This window comes from Bicyclus anynana, chromosome 2 (genome assembly GCF_947172395.1).
Source record: "Bicyclus anynana chromosome 2, ilBicAnyn1.1, whole genome shotgun sequence".
NCBI lineage: Eukaryota > Metazoa > Arthropoda > Insecta > Lepidoptera > Nymphalidae > Bicyclus > Bicyclus anynana.
Window position 1 is genome coordinate 9948028 of NC_069084.1, and position 16343 is coordinate 9964370.

At 38.5% G+C, this 16343-nt stretch overlaps 3 protein-coding genes across 5 annotated transcripts; 1 reads left to right on the forward strand and 2 right to left on the reverse strand.

Annotated features, from left to right (window-relative positions):
• LOC128199395 (uncharacterized) lies at window positions 1-9902 on the forward strand. The gene is made up of 7 exons (XM_052888717.1): window positions 1-158; window positions 1162-1287; window positions 6745-6853; window positions 7599-7732; window positions 7824-7950; window positions 8323-8406; window positions 8695-9902. The coding sequence occupies exons 2-7, from the start codon at window positions 1223-1225 to the stop codon at window positions 8794-8796; spliced, it is 621 nt and encodes a 206-aa protein (XP_052744677.1). The 5' UTR covers window positions 1-158; window positions 1162-1222; the 3' UTR covers window positions 8797-9902.
• Window positions 2277-6348, reverse strand: LOC112047793 (nicotinamide riboside kinase 2). 3 transcript variants are annotated; one of them, XM_024085035.2, is made up of 7 exons: window positions 6191-6348; window positions 6040-6096; window positions 5743-5882; window positions 4913-5196; window positions 3602-4195; window positions 3395-3521; window positions 2277-2922 (listed from the first exon to the last, which is right to left on the reverse strand). In XM_024085035.2, exons 5-7 carry the CDS (start codon window positions 3985-3987, stop codon window positions 2818-2820), a joined length of 618 nt encoding a protein of 205 aa, XP_023940803.2. In that variant the 5' UTR covers window positions 3988-4195; window positions 4913-5196; window positions 5743-5882; window positions 6040-6096; window positions 6191-6348; the 3' UTR covers window positions 2277-2817. The 3 variants fall into 3 exon arrangements, with proteins under 3 accessions (XP_023940803.2, XP_023940802.2, XP_052744694.1); XM_024085034.2 differs by having other exon boundaries at window positions 6034-6096; XM_052888734.1 differs by having other exon boundaries at window positions 4913-5208; window positions 6034-6096.
• Window positions 9903-10147: 245 nt separating the features above from the next.
• LOC112047779 (uncharacterized) lies at window positions 10148-15867 on the reverse strand. The gene is made up of 6 exons (XM_052885293.1): window positions 14866-15867; window positions 14490-14593; window positions 13745-13856; window positions 12884-13034; window positions 11884-11937; window positions 10148-11811 (listed from the first exon to the last, which is right to left on the reverse strand). The coding sequence occupies exons 1-6, from the start codon at window positions 15865-15867 to the stop codon at window positions 11213-11215; spliced, it is 2022 nt and encodes a 673-aa protein (XP_052741253.1). The 3' UTR covers window positions 10148-11212.
• Window positions 15868-16343: the final 476 nt, after the last annotated feature.

A 16343-nucleotide genomic window follows, 5' to 3' on the forward strand; every position in this document is an offset into this window, starting at 1 on the left:
GAGCTAATCCGCAACCACACGCTCCGCTTCCTGTCGCGCACGCTTCCGGTGCTGCGCGCCGACGACGCGTTGCCGCGCGTGGCGCACGTCACGCAGCCGCCCGCGCACGCGCACGCGTACCCCGCCGAGCACGACCTACCCGAGCTGCAGCACAATAGGTAAGTTCCCTCAAAAACTACTTTCGACTGCTATAACTAATAGGTAAAGTGGGTATACATAATAAGTAAAGTGGGTATTGAACTAGGATCATAGAATTCATAATAGCTCATCATTATCATCATCATATCAGCCGATGGACGACTACTGCAGGACATAGGCCTTTTGTACCTAGGAATTTCCAAACATCACGATACTGAGCCACCTGGATCCAGCAAATCCCTGCGACTCGCTTTCTAGTGCGGGGTCGCCATACATTTTTACTTTAGGACCTCAATGTCCATCGACTCTTCGAACTATGTGCCCTGTCCATTGCCACTTCAGCTTTGCAACTCGTTGAGCTATGACTTTGGTTCTTCTGCGGATCTCCTCATTTCTGATTCGATCACGCAAAGATACTGCTAACATATCTCGTTCCATCGCCCGCTGTGTGACTCTGAGCCTTCTTACGCGGCCCATAGTTAGCGACCAAGTCTCGGAACCATAGGTCATCACTGGCAGCACGCACTGTTCGAAAACTTTTGTCTTCAGGCACTGAGGAATTTCGGACGAAAAGATGTCGCGGAGTTTCTCGAATGCATAATAGGTATTGAAATAGAAAACTGCTTAACTCACATAATTATTGTCGGATTAATCCCGACTATTTGATGTAGTATTGTAGAACCCAACTGTTCGGCTCGCACCGCGTTGCATAAAGAAGCTTATGACGAAGGGCCTTATACGAATTCGAAATTAACAGCATATTTTGTAGGCCAGGCCTCCCTCCTTATATGAAGCATACTGCTTAAGCCCACCACTGCTGCTCCAAGCGGATTGGCGGGCTTAGGACGGTAACGTTATACCTACGATTTTACGATAACGATCGAATGTTAATGATAAAGACGGTGCTTCCCGATGCACACAGAATTGTGATACCGCAAACTTCCCCACTCCGGATTGAGAATATATACTGAAAACTTCATACAGTTAATGTGTCAGTTTTAACCATATAAATATTAATACTAGGTTAGAGGAGCGTTCAAAGAGGTCCATCTCAGCGGAGGAGATACCCGCCAGTGAGCTGCAGATGGAACATAGAGGATTAGACGAAAAGCCGCGGGAGAGCAGGAAGTTCTGTGACGGAGGCGGAGTGTGAGTATACGACTTTAATTGTCACCATTAAATCTAGACATAACATGACGTTTGAAAAGTGCTTGTAAACTAAGCACTAAGCCTAATTGAAATAAAAGAAGTTTCGGCTGCCTGTCCACAAAAGCGGAGCGAGGGAGCGTAGCGGAGAAGCTGACGAATGCGGAGCGGAGTTGCAGACTATGTTAAACATAACATAAATTAAATTTAACATGTTATATAATGTTAAATTTAATTTATTTAACCCACTCTGTTTTCATTATATACCGGTTTTATATAAATTTATTATTTTAAACTAGCTCGCAAGTCCTTGTCCACTTATGCGAAGGCGGAGATTTTGTACAGTCCTATTGGTTAATATTTATTCGTTTCTCGGCTCCGCTGCCTCGCTCCGCTTCGGTGAACTGGCAGCCTTATATCTCAATAATTACCTATTCTGTTTGTACTGAAAATTAATCCACACAATAGCCGTGTCAAGCCCCAGTCAAGCAAAACAACCCTGCTTTGCTTTGTATGCGCTTAATCACAGAAATTCGAAAGATTTTAAATAGCCTTAGTCGGTGTCGAATTTCACTAAAGTAAAAAATACAATTGAATGTTTAGTGTGCTAACACGGCTAGTTTACGATTTTACTACTTTGACATCAACTCAATATTCTCCGGAAACTCCTGGGCCTTACGGAGTTAGGATTAACTCAACTGGAAATAGAACCCACAGATTAAATAACAATGGTTCTTTGTCTTTGTAAAACAAACAAAATACAACCTAAATGTTATAACCTCATTAAATGGAGACTAAGTAATTTTTTTTCATAAAGAAAATTACTAGATAATTCTGAGGAATGTATAAAAGTATACTTTACAGCACTGGTCTGTATTTTAGAGGATCGTTCAGCATAATAATATATATTCTGTCATGAACTGATTGACAAAATGATGTGAACATGCTTATAGAAGTAATATTATATCAATATATCAATAAAAATACATAGATACTGCAAAGTATAAATTTATTAAATTTCAATTTAGCGACATCTGCAGCATAAAATTAACGACACAGTTCTTTAAGTTACAACATAGAAATTTACCAAAATACAGCATGTGATGAAAATGAACTGAAAACATCGACGAAACACATTTAATCTTATTTTAAGCTACGTTTTTTTCGTTGGAAATAAAATTAGCTTGCACTCAGTAGAGTAAAAAGCTTTATATAATATAAATTAGTTAACTACTAAAACAATTTAATTTGGTTAATTAATTATAGTAACATGATTAAATTTGAAAACATCATTATGAGTAATTTTGAAAATTCATTTAGCTCTACCAAAATATATAGTCAATTAAAAATAAATTGTTAGTGCTAAATCTGGAGTTATCTCTAAAATACTTATGTATAAATGCGCATTTTAAGAACGTAGGTATGATACATTGTAATATAACATACAATATGACTATAAAATAATATACATCCAGTATGTAACTTCGTCACTTTATTAGTGATTACACGAACAATACCAATTTCAGCTTAATTTCATAATACTTTTGAAGAGCCCATTGATGCAAGATTTGATAAAACGGTCTCAAGAGAATCGTGTCTCGTTCCATCTAAGATGGTGATACGTTTATCTTTTTCGACCTGAAAAAATAAAAGAATATTTCTATATTTTCATATTTTCCGCAAAGTGAAAAATCTGTGTAGCTGTGACACAATGATCTTAATTTTGGAAATAATTTTGTTAATCTCCGCAAAATACTGACGATTCCAAGCGACGGAAGCGACAGTGTCACACAGACCCGACAGAAAGTGTGATGGAACATTTCACTCGAAAACTATGGCATCAGCCGCTTTAGCCACATTTTACATATTGATTCTCTTTTTACAATCGCTAACACTTAGAAAACTCAAACAATTCAAATAGTCGCATTTGCAAATTCAACCTTAAACTCAATCCTTGAGGTTGAATTTGCTATGAATTTGGGATTTTATTGAATATTAGACTATATTTAAAGGCCTTTAAGTATAATTTTCTTTGCCAATAGTTCTAAAACTGTCAGGAGACTTGAGGCAATATTATATGTTTAATATAATAGAAACGAAAGAACATTACCTCAGCTCTGTATTTGAGGTGTTCAGGCCAAACACACTGGTCAAAGTAACCGTCGATGTCTGGTGGATCATATAAGCGGTACACCCGGCGATTTAAACATGTTGCATAGTCTAATACAAAGAAGTACCTACAAAAATAAAAGATATAGTTACATATCTATCGAAAAACAGGTAACTTTAATAAAGGTTTTATAATTTGGCTACTGACCTTAAATGACAAATCTCCATTATAGGCTTATAATTTATAACCGTGAATCCCTCTACAATCATAAACTTCTTTCCCTTCACTTCTATTTTTCCATGACTTCTATCCAGATTATGATTTTGTGACTTATTGTCTCCATTAATGGTGCTAACAATATCGTCATACATCAATGACATGTTCAATGATGACAAAATATCATAATTATTGTGGTCCAAATTGTCACACTTGATATGATGAGGACTGTCATCTGGATAGAAGTATTTGTCTTGATGGAAGATATATACTGGTGAGAGGATATCCAGCAATTTGTTAGCTAAAGTTGTTTTTCCACCGCAGGTCACTCCCGATATACCTATGATAATCCATTCATCTCTCTTTGCCAAAGTCATGTTTCCAAATTTAAATTTGCGGCTCGAAGAAAAGTGGGTAGGTAACCTTAATGTGCAAGGGGTGCTTGGAACTTTGAAGTGTACTATAGGAAGGGGTAGATATGGTAGAGGGTAAAGGACATGAGTCCTCCTACAAAGAAGAGACCCCACACAGCACAGCCTAGCAATACCCACTGTGGATCAGGAATGTATTTGTAGATTGCAAAATCTGAAATACATCAATTTTAGTCAATATTTACACATCTACAGTCTTTCAATTTTAGATTTTTTTTCAAGCTATGAGACATAAAAAATTAAAATCTATTCTTTACAGAAAAGCAACAAATAATTTGATATTTCATGAACATCATGAAATATCGAAAATTGTTTATAGTTAGTAGACACTGGCTAAGAACAAATTTTGCAACAGTGCTAGATTAAAGAGAGAGGGTGGACAAAGTTCTGCTAGTATTCAATATTTTCCTTCACATACTTATAGTCTTATAACTACATAGTTTGTAGCACATTTATATAAACAACTTTTAAATATTATACAAATTTTTTTTTTTTTATTCATTTGAAGTTAGCCCTTGACTACAATCTCATCTGATGGCAAGTGATGATGGAGTCTAAGATGGAAGCGGGCTAACTTTTTAGGAGGAGGATGAAAATCCACACCCCTTTTCGGTTTCTACACGACATTGTATCGGAACCGAAAATAGCTTGGCAGTACATCTTTGTCGGTACAGTGGTAACTAGCCATGGCCGAAGCCTCTCACCAGCCAGACCTAGACCAATAAAGAAAATCTCAATCGGCCCAGCCGGGGATCGAACCCAGGATCTCCGTTTTGTAAATCCACATACCACTGCACAACGGAGCCCGTAAATTGATGTATTTAAAAGCAATGACTTTTAGACATGAATTTTAAAATGTAAACAGTCTCACCTTCATCAATAAAAGGGTAAGAATTAATCCAAAATACCAAAATTGTGAATACAGTCAGTGTTGTCACCAAAATCAGTTTTCCCAAGACTGCATCAGGAATATCCATAAAGACATAACCTTTTTGTCACTGTATTTAGATAATATTACTTTTTATGATGTCTTTTCTTTGTTTTGCTTTTCTTACAATCCTCCTCGTCCTCAGGGAATAAAATTGATTTTTCCTCGACAACTTTTATTTCAATTTTATCCAATAGAGGTTTACCTGCTATTGCACGCTGAACTATCTAAAACATAAACTACAATCTTTATTTATTTTTATCTAAATTTTTTTTAATATTTGGAATATTATTTAAAAGTAACCAATTTTCATATCACACTTGTATCATGTCATGATGATGAATTGCTGTGGCACTTTTTTTCATATTTTTAGCTATTTGATATTATTATAATATAAATACATACCCCATAAAAATAAGCTGTGTGGTTTGTTATTTATACAGAACTGTCTCTCTAGTTTTATATTTCTAAGCACTATGGAACCTTATTTAATACTGTTATTACCAATTATTATATGCTCTGTTATATAGTTTAACTAATAGGTAAATCACTTAAAAATATTACAGTCGTAATATGTTGTAATACTCAATACATGTAATATACTTATCATATTAACTGACAAATGTTCAATAATGTATCATAAGCATACAAGCACAATTTATCTTTAGCACTTATACTGCATACTTGAAACACTTATTACTAAAGCATTTTCAATTAATTTCAGTATTGCAGTTCTAATAAATTTGTAATTAAAAAAAAAATGCATATAATACCTTTTCAGCCACAGCCTTATTAGCAGTTGGTGTTGACAATGCTAAGAGCTTTTTAATGTTCTCTTCTGTTAAATCCTCTTTATGTGATACACCAATTTTGGTTTGTGTTCTTTTCTTTTTCTTGTATTGGTGACTGGTGACTATAAAAATAAATCGATTAATTAATAGTTTTAATCACCAGTATAGTATGGTACATTCGAAATAGTGAAGTGTAGTGTGTACAAGTTAATTCACAGATGAACAAAATTACGTCATGTATGATTATTAAATCAATGAATGTGTTTTTCAAACCTTGACCTATGTCTCGGGGTCGAGTCGAATCTGCGCGACGTTTTTTTCCTTCAGCTTTAGTTTCTGTAATGAAAAAACACCGATAAATACCCTAACCTAAATAAAACTTGTGTGTTCTTGCTTGCAACACAATGTTGTTGCTAGCAAGAAGGTATACCTTCTTGATCCACAAATGCTAGTGCTTGGCGAACTAACGCTGACGACATTTTATTACATTTACAAGAAAATAAACCATTTATATTTTGCAAATCCAAAAACTGTAACCTAAACTAAAAATACAAAATTTACAATTTCATAATTCATTTACTTGTCAATGTCATTTCTCATTACTCATTGTCAAATGTCAATGTCAACGCTCGGAACAATCACTCGGAGGAATTGAGAATTTGCGTTTTGTTCGTCCAGAGTTTGTTTAATGCAACGGATTAATTTATTTAAATATTATTATTATTTTAGTGTATTTGAGAAGTCAGTGAATGAGAGAAAATCTTTGGAAATATGAAATAAAAAGCGATCGATAGCAGATGCATAATCAATAAAACCCAGATCTTTTTTGCTAATAATATAAAAACCAACTGTGACTGAATTTAATTTTCTCATCTTTAATTATTATTTTAAACAACAATTGATTTTGATCTAATACTTAGTCGAAGGTGCAACTATCTGCAGGTATAGAAGCTACTTATAAGTAATGATTTTCATTATTTCTAGATTCTGCATGTTGTACCGCGCTATAAATGGTGAAAGTGCAGGACCTGAACGTCGAGAGGATCCAGGTCTAGCCCCCCATGCTCCTCACGCAGCGCCTCATAGATATGAGGTATTATAAAAATGTGTAATATAAATTCTAATATGATTAATAACTGTTATAAATAGTGTCGAGATTAAACCTACTGATAGCCGCGTGGCGTCATATTTAGTGTCCCATCTTTCTGAATTTATAGCTATATAGCTAGGATTGTGTTTTAATTAGAAGGCGCAGTTTCAAATACTATAATTTGAAGTTTACTTTTAGTTATTAAGTCACAAAGAGAGAAAACAATACCTGAGGTAAATAGTACTACTTTAAAACCGACTTCAAAAAAAGAAGAGTTTCTCAATTCCACGCGTATGTTTTTTAAATGTTTGTTACGTCATAACTTACATTTCTTAAACAATTTTAAAAATTATTTTTTGTTTGAAAGAGTATACTTCCAGATTGCTCCCATTTAATTCTCATAAAAATCGGTTCAGCAATTTTGTGTTAAAATGAAAATAACGAAATTGCCCGTAATCGTGGCGCTTTCGTTCACTATGCTAGGACACACTAAAAACAGAAAAATAAAATATTTTTATCAAAATCAACCGACTTCAAAATCACAAAACTAAACTAAAAAGCGAAAAATAACATCGTATGTGCTACCTTATCTTTTTTTAGTTTAGTTTTGTGATTTTGAAGTCCGTTGAATTCTTTTGGTAAAAAGATTTTATAATTTTACAATACAAAAAGTTTACTTTTTCGAGATCGAGTACATGAACTGGAACTCACGGCAGTGTGAAGTAAAATTGTTATATATTTATCACAGGGTCCACCTACTCCGTGTCCCGCACGTGTGGAGTACGCAACACCAGTGTTCGCACGCAATTACCAAGGTGTTTGGCGTTACGTTGTTCAGATACCCTATGAGGGGTACTTTACACAAACCGTAGAGGTTACCAGGTTTGTACCACTTGTATAAAGCCAGTTTTTCTCTACGCCTACATAAAGTAGGCTAACTTTACTTAGCTAGTAACATTGAACTTTTATTCAGATGCATGCAGTCACGGTGCCACTATTTAGAAGGTGGTTGTCTTAGCTCACCGCGTTGGCTCTCTCTACTTGTGGCCGAGCTTCATTATCCGCCTCGGCCTGCTACACCTGCTACACCCCTCCACCAGGTAACAAAAGCATTGATAAATTACAAATAATAAAAATAACATTAAAAATGAGTGTGCTTTAGACCACACGAAAATCTACTCCCCCTCTCAATGTCTATTCACCTCGCTGGATTACACTTTTTGTAACGCATTGACCAACTTACTCCTCAGGTGAAGCTTGCGTAAATAAGTTTTACTTCAAAAAGCTTTCTTAAAGTTTAAAGTTAATAATACAGGCACCGATATTGGAATGGTTTTAGCTGGCCTTGCAATTGCGATCTTAATTTAAATAATATATTGAACGATTACCTAGTAAAATATAGCAATTTGGATTTTAATTTAAATAAACCATGTATTGAATGGTTACATAGTAAAATATATATGTGATATCAGGAGTTTCCGGCATACGGTTCCACGGAGACCAGCTCTGAGAAGCCTCAGCACTGCGACGGACATGATGAGCTGGGCTGCTATCAGGTATAAACTCTTGTCCTATTTATTTTACTTTTTAAGTGGAAACAATTAGTTTATTTTTCAACTAGCAGGTGGCATGCGGTTTCACTGTAGGGATATGGGGATAAATTAATATAGCCTATAGCCTATAGCACTCAGGGATAGTGCTTCCCAACAGTGAAAGAATTTTTTAAATCGGTTCAATAGTTTTAGAGCCTATTCAATGTAAACATACAAAGAAACAATCAAACTTTTCCTCTTTATAATATTGGCATATAGATATTTCGACTTATTTATGGATATTTTTAATAGGTACGCCTGTACTATGACTGGTTCCTAGTTCCTGGTTCCTGTAAATGTTGGCGACCAGACTACTTCGCCCGTTACGTAAGGCGCAACCAACACGAGTTGTAAATAAAGATCTCTTTGTAATATAGACCTCTTGCAATAAATATTATTAAAATTAAAAAAATATTTCAAAGTGAAAATAATATAGTTATAACTATAGACTCTATCGAATTCGAAGCGAAGCTCTTTGTTTTACTAAACTAGGTTATTACCTTTGTAAAAACATATCAGGTTTTTTTTTTTAAATTCACTATTTATTAATATCGCTTCTTGAATTTCTAATATAGGTGTATTGTGACAAAATGTTTTGGTAACGTTATGTTGGTGGATAAAATAATATTTTTAAGGTTTCATGAGTATGATACTCAAACAAATATGATACATATTTTATACTATAATTATGTTTATAAAATAATTGTATTTAGGAAACCTTTTGGGTGAGATAATTTAAAATAAGATAATACTCGTATTATGAGAAATAGGTGCATACACCTATTTATTAGTTGATATTTGGTGCTAAGACTTGGCGACGTTTGAGACTGTACTGTATTTATTCAATGTATTGTTATTTCTTGTGGTGCTTTTTAGTTTCTTAAAGGCGTAGGTATTTATATTATCATAAATTCTTTAAGATGGTTGGATCTAATATACTATGTATTTTTTATTAAAAACTAAACGTGATATTAAAATTTCAGGCAAGATTTATCTTAGAAGCGCCTTTAGAAAAATATTTTTTGTGTGTGCTAGACATTTGCTATGAATTTAATTAATATTATTTATTAGCCTGTAGGAACTGATACCATTGCTTTATTTAATTTAATAAATAAATAATTTATAAGTGTTTATTTTTATTCGCTAATGCAATAACAAAACGCTATTGACCCTACAGGATGTATGAAATGTTACTACATGATACTCTGAGGAAAATTATAGGTATTTTTAGACGATGAATACGATGATTTATCATTTTGTGTACGGTTTTTAAATAGTAGGTAGGTATTGGTTGTATGACTATTTTAAAAAGTGACATTTTAGCCCAACAACTTTTTAATATAGGTTTATTAACCTAACTACTGAGCTCAATGTGCATTTATTTAATTTTTAAGTTAGCTAAAGACGTATGTAATTTGAAAATATTATTGTAATAAAAAATACAGCACCTTAAAATTTAATTTTTCTTTTATTTATTTATCACCAAATCTGGGATGCATAAGCATAATTTATTGTCGATGGTCTAAAAACCTCAATAGCTCAATGGTAAGAGCGGTCGAGCTCATGACCGAGGGGTGGTGGTTCGATCCCCGCCCCGTTGGTCTATTATCGGAATACAGTCTTTCCCGACTATTTGGAGGCGAATTAGAATATTGATCATATATAAAAAGATATGACAAATATTCTTTAAAAAAAGTAATGTATATTGTTTCTATATTTTATTGAGTATTTTTCAAAAATAAATACATTAAATATATAAATAAATACACAATTAAACTACAAAATTAGATAGGCAAGTCAAAACATTGTTTTTCTCTACACAACCCGGCTTTTTTTATTAAATTCTAAGTAATTGCTTAAGATATTGCTGCTATGTTTAAAGTTAGAAAGCTTAAATTTATTAGATACTTTTAAATTATAATTTACGTGTATTATATTTTGTTTTTCATGAGAGTATAAAGAAAATCAAATAGGCAGATATAGATACGTATAAGCATATTGCTTCAGTAGAAAAATAACTCCTGAAAATGTAAGTATAATCTCAAATTAGCTCTTGAAAATCATAAGAGTGAAGCCACACAGTGCGGTGCGGCGCCGCGTTTAAGACGTTTTGCGTCGCTGTACACATGACGTGGTGTGCGGCGCCGTGGCAGATTGTGTGCGGCGCCGTAGAAGATAGTGTGCGGCGCCGTGGCAGATAGTGTGCGGCGCCGTGGCAGATAGTGTGCGGCGCCGTGGCAGATAGTGTGACCTGCCGTGCGGAGCCGGAACGCGCCGTCTGGTATATTCTATCCTACTAATATTATAAATGCGAAAGTTTGTATGGATGTTTGGATGTTTGTTACTCTATAACGCCGCTACTACTGAAGCGATTTAGCTAAAATTTGGAATGAAAAAAGAATTTACTCTGGATTAACACATAGGCTACTTTGTATCCCTAAAAAATCTATGGTTTCCCGAGATTTGCGAAAACTGATGATTTTGATGATAAGAATGTTTGTTATTCTTTCACGCCTCGACTACTGAACCGAATTAGCTGAGGTATTAAGATATATTATAGCCTGAATTAACACATATACTACATGTTATCCCGAAAAATCCATGGTTCCCGAGGGATTTGTGAAAAACTAAATTCCACGCGGACGAAGTCGTGGGCGTCCGCTAGTCATTGATATTTGTTTGCAGGCCACCGCACCAACGCCGCACCATGTGGCTTCTGCCTAAGCGTTTCCTTACTCGAAACATAATTTCAATCCTTCTGTCTCACAAATTAACAACTTGCCATTTCTTCATTATAATTATCAATCTCTATCGTTACATCATCCTGAGTGTCTGTGGATAACTCTTCAGAAGCTAACGGGGCGGGACCAACATTGATACATTCAAGAGAATCCATAATGCAATTCCCATTGCAATCGTCGGATTCATCATCTCTCTCAGCAGCATTCTCAACGTACGGTATCCTGTGTATTCGATCACCAATCGGATTGTGGGGAATTTGTCCAGTATCTATATGATTGAAACCATTGCTAGAATGAGCAATTTCAGTAAGCTCGTCAGTTGATGTCTGCACATTGATATATCGAGTAGTAGATGCCATGTCCTCGACGAATATATTTTGTCGTTGACTGTTTAAAAAGCGTACGGATGGGGTGCCGTTTTTGGGATTGGAAAAAGCAACGTAACATTCAGAATAAGGCGGGGGCGGTTCCTCTCGATTGTTGTGTTTGTGGGCATCGTTAGCGCATTCTGAATATGGTGGCGGAAGATCCGCATTGAAAATCACATCGTTGCTTATTTCGCTGGATTCTGAGGGGTAGGCGTCGAATTCATTTGGCACTTCGGGATCTACGCTTAGTGGGTGACGATCTGAAAATATTTGACGAGAATTTAAAATGCAACAAAACGATAAGAAGAAACAACAGTGCTGAATATGCTTACTGCTAGTTGCAAGTACGTTAGGTGTCGGCCATTCTTCAGATCGTCTTCGACGCGCTGAAAATAACAGACCTCTCATTATTATCTCAAGAGCGTAAGTATTTATATTATAAAACAAAGCTATGTCTGTCTGTTTATTCGCGATAAACTGATAACTACAGAACAGATTTTCCGAAAATTCGTGAGATATAAGGAAGGTATAATTTATTAAGATTTCGTGTAAATTGATTGAATGAGTCGGAAAACGTCAAGCCACCTGAAAGATTTCGTAGAAAACGCTGCCAACATAAGGGATTAGGTAACTTTAGAGATAAAACGAAAATATGTATATGTATGTGGAATATTCCTCTTTTAAATCTACAAAAAACTGATTCTCTTACGAAAAACTCACGTCATCAACCCATATTCGGCTCACTGCTGAGCTCGAGTCTCCTCTCAGAATGAGAGGGGTTAGGCCAATAGTCCACCACGCTGGCCCAATGCGGATTGGCAGACTTTACACACGCAGAGAATTAAGATAATTCTCTGGTATGCAGGTTTCCTCACGATGTTTTCCTTCACCGATTGAGCCACGTGATATTTAATTTCTTAAAATGCACACAACTGAAAAGTTGGGGGTGCATGCCCCGAACCGGATTCGAACCCACACCCTCCGGAATCGGAGGCAGAGGTCATATCCACTGGGCTATCACAGCTCACGAAAAACTCACTAAGCCGAAATTATAGCCCAGTGGATATGAGCTCTGCCTCCGATTCCGGAGAATGTACGTTTGAATCTGGTCATGCACCTTCAACTTTTCAGTTGTATGCATTTTAATAATTTAAATATCACGTGTTTCAAATGTGAATTGGGCCAGCGTGGTGGACTATTGTCCTAACCAATTCTGAGAGGATACTCGTGCTCAGCTGTGAGCCGAATGTGTTGATAATGATGATGATGACGAAGTTCACCAGGGAAGTTAAGACATACAATTATTCTCCTTTGATGATCGTAGATACATACATCGTGCATAGTTCCGCGTAAAGCATCGATCAGTGGCGCGCACGAGCAGAAGGGCTGCTATCAGCAGGAGTGCCCCCGCCCCCCAACCCCGCGCCGCCTTCCACACTGACCATTCTCCGTCTACAGTTGTGCTTGTCTTCCCACTGTCGCTCTGAAAGATGCAGAATTCTTGATTTGAATTTGGCAGTTTGGATGGGTTAGCTTCGCGAGAGTTAGTCTGTGGTGGACCTTCGTGATTGTATACAACGCTCTGGTGCGGTAGCAGACATACACTAACCAGGTAGGGGTAGGGTAGGTTAGGATAGGGATAGGGAAGAAGTGCACATAAGTCCGCGAAGCTTGACCGGGTTTGCTAGTATGATACACTAGCAGACGCCCGCGACTTTAGTTTTTCACAAATCCCTCGAGACCAACGAATTTTTCCGGGATGAAAAGTAGCCCATGTGTTAATCCAAGTTAAAATCTATTTCCATTCCAAATTTCAGCTAAGTCGGTTCAGTAGTTGCGGTGTTAAATAGTAACAAACATCCAAACAAACATCCATACAAACTTTCGCGTTAATAAAATTAGTAGAATTTAATGTAACTAGAAGGTGAAGAAGAAGAAGAAATACTTTATTGCACCAAAAATACAATAAAAAGATAAATTAAACATAGCATGCAAAGATAAATTAAACTTAGCATGTAACTAGACATTTTATATCTCGTCAGTTGCTTGCCTTAGCTTGATGCATCAGAAATTTTCACCTTATTGTTTTGTAAAGTAAAATTATCCAGAAAAAACATACATACAGCCGATCATAGAACCTCCTCCTTTTTGGAAGTCGGTTAAAAATGAAGATTTATTCTCCCATTCACCTACCATGAGATCGTTGTCTGGTAGATGCCACTGTGCACCAAGCGGTCCCGGTCTCCAGACTGTGGATGAGGTGGGCTGCGCTGCTTGGATAGAGTCCTCTGCCGAGTTGCCCAACCTATAGACAAAACACTGAACATGGATCCCGCATCGATCAGGGCAATTTAGGATGATGAAGTTTCCATGCCCTAGGGGACTTGAAACTAGTAGACGCTCTGTGGTTTCACTCACGTAGGTACTTCCAATTCCCATAGGAATGCGGGTATAAAAGTCTATAGCACTAATAAAAATCTTTCTGTTTCTAAAGGTAAAGTAATTCTTAAAACCAGTTCAGTAGATCTAAGGACAAACTGACAAATAGCTACAAAAAATTACCAAATAAATCCAGTCGCCGTCGCTCACTGCTGAGCTCGAGTCTCCTCTCAGAATGAGAGGGGTTAGGCCAATAGTCCACCACGCTGGCCCAATGCGGATTGGCAGACGTCACACACGCCGAGAATTAAGAAATTCTCAGATATGCAGGTTCTCTTACGATGTTTTCCTTCACCGTTTGAGACACGTGATATTTGATTTCTTAAAATGCACACAACTGAAAAGTTGGAGGTGCATGACCGGATTCGAACCCACACCCTCCGGAATCAGAGGCAGAGGTCATATCCACTCGGGCTATCATGGCTTTTTTTTAAATAAATCCATTAGCAATATTTAATACTAAAATATTACAAAAAAAAGAAGAATAGAATCTAGGTACCTGATATGCTGTCTAAGCTGACCAGGTGTGTAGAGCACAATCTCGGGGCGGTGCGCTCGTGGCCACTCTAGTCTTGCGTGAAGTTCTCGCAAACGACGCAGCTCCTGAAAATGGTAGGTTTAGGATCACATTAGTAAATAATCTAGCTTAAAAGCGATTTAGTGTCTCGATCAATCTATAATGAATGAGGATTTGGAGCTTAGTCAGACCACGCAACACTAATGCGGATTTGCGGACTATTTATTTGACTCTAACGATCACTATCCAAAAACGACAGCTTAACATGCTCTCCGCGCTGCCGCATTCACCGCTCTATCTCTAACCAGAGGGCGTGTAACGTCGGCTGCATCTGTTGCACGTTACATGAGACATCTACCTGCAGATGTATCTGGTGCGCGCGCGCAGTGATCTCGCTGAGCTCGGCGAGCGTGACGCGCCCGCGCCGCCGCCGGTACCGCTCTAACTCCGACCAGAGGGCGGGCAACGTCGGCTGCATCTGCTGCACGTTACATGAGACATGTACCTGCAGATGTATCTGGTGCGCGCGCGCAGTGATCTCGCTGAGCTCGGCGAGCGTGACGCGCCCGCGCCGCCGCCGGTACCGCTCTATCTCCGACCAGAGGGCGGGCAACGTCGGCTGCATCTGCTGCACGTTACATGAGACATCTACCTGCAGATGTATCTGGTGCGCGCGCGCAGTGATCTCGCTGAGCTCGGCGAGCGTGACGCGCCCGCGCCGCCGCCGGTACCGCTCTATCTCCGACCAGAGGGCGGGCAACGTCGGCTGCATCTGCTGCACGTTACATGAGACATGTACCTGCAGATGTATCTGGTGCGCGCGCGCAGTGATCTCGCTGAGCTCGGCGAGCATGACGCGCCCGCGCCGCCGCCGGTACCGCTCTATCTCCGACCAGAGGGCGGGCAACGTCGGCTGCATCTGCTGCACGTTACATGAGACATCTACCTGCAGATGTATCTGGTGCGCGCGCGCAGTGATCTCGCTGAGCTCGGCGAGCGTGACGCGCCCGCGCCGCCGCCGGTACCGCTCTATCTCCGACCAGAGGGCGGGCAACGTCGGCTGCATCTGCTGCACGTTACATGAGACATCTACCTGCAGATGTATCTGGTGCGCGCGCGCAGTGATCTCGCTGAGCTCGGCGAGCGTGACGCGCCCGCGCCGCCGCCGGTACCGCTCTATCTCCGACCAGAGGGCGGGCAACGTCGGCTGCATCTGCTGCACGTTACATGAGACATGTACCTGCAGATGTATCTGGTGCGCGCGCGCAGTGATCTCGCTGAGCTCGGCGAGCATGACGCGCCCGCGCCGCCGCCGGTACCGCTCTATCTCCGACCAGAGGGCGGGCAACGTCGGCTGCATCTGCTGCACGTTACATGAGACATCTACCTGCAGATGTATCTGGTGCGCGCGCGCAGTGATCTCGCTGAGCTCGGCGAGCGTGACGCGCCCGCGCCGCCGCCGGTACCGCTCTATCTCCGACCAGAGGGCGGGCAACGTCGGCTGCATCTTCTGCAACGTTATATGTATTAATTACTTCCAAATGAGGAAATGCCTAGGTGCTTCTGTATCGTTAAAATAGATTTTTTTTCTGTAACAGTTTGTACCTACTCTTTACGAAATGTATTTTTTTTCAAATACAGACGACAAAAATAACAAAATAATGGACACATTATTTTCATTCGTCACCGCAACAGCGGTCATGATATGAATAAATAGTAGGTATGACCTACCTTCATAGTACTTGAATGTTCATACAATTTTATGTAGAAACTGCATTCTAGCACAGTTTAGGTAGGTAGGTATACCAGCTAATTACAGAGCGTTCTTCAATCACC

Excerpts from the sequence above, each read along its gene's own strand:
- LOC128199395 (XM_052888717.1), top strand. The coding sequence starts at position 1,223 with ATGGAACATAGAGGATTAGACGAAAAGCCGCGGGAGAGCAGGAAGTTC. Across the intron at positions 6,854-7,598 it reads CAGCGCCTCATAGATATGAG|GGTCCACCTACTCCGTGTCC; the intron begins GTATTATAAAAA and ends TATTTATCACAG. Across the intron at positions 8,407-8,694 it reads ATGAGCTGGGCTGCTATCAG|GTACGCCTGTACTATGACTG; the intron begins GTATAAACTCTT and ends TATTTTTAATAG.
- LOC112047793 (XM_024085035.2), bottom strand. The coding sequence starts at position 3,987 with ATGACTTTGGCAAAGAGAGATGAATGGATTATCATAGGTATATCGGGA. Across the intron at positions 3,522-3,601 it reads ATGGAGATTTGTCATTTAAG|GTACTTCTTTGTATTAGACT; the intron begins GTCAGTAGCCAA and ends TTATTTTTGTAG. Across the intron at positions 2,923-3,394 it reads ACCTCAAATACAGAGCTGAG|GTCGAAAAAGATAAACGTAT; the intron begins GTAATGTTCTTT and ends TTATTTTTTCAG.
- LOC112047779 (XM_052885293.1), bottom strand. The coding sequence starts at position 15,867 with ATGCAGCCGACGTTGCCCGCCCTCTGGTCGGAGATAGAGCGGTACCGG. Across the intron at positions 13,857-14,489 it reads CAGCTTAGACAGCATATCAG|GTTGGGCAACTCGGCAGAGG; the intron begins GTACCTAGATTC and ends TTTTGTCTATAG. Across the intron at positions 11,938-12,883 it reads TACGCGGAACTATGCACGAT|CGCGTCGAAGACGATCTGAA; the intron begins GTATGTATCTAC and ends TGTTATTTTCAG.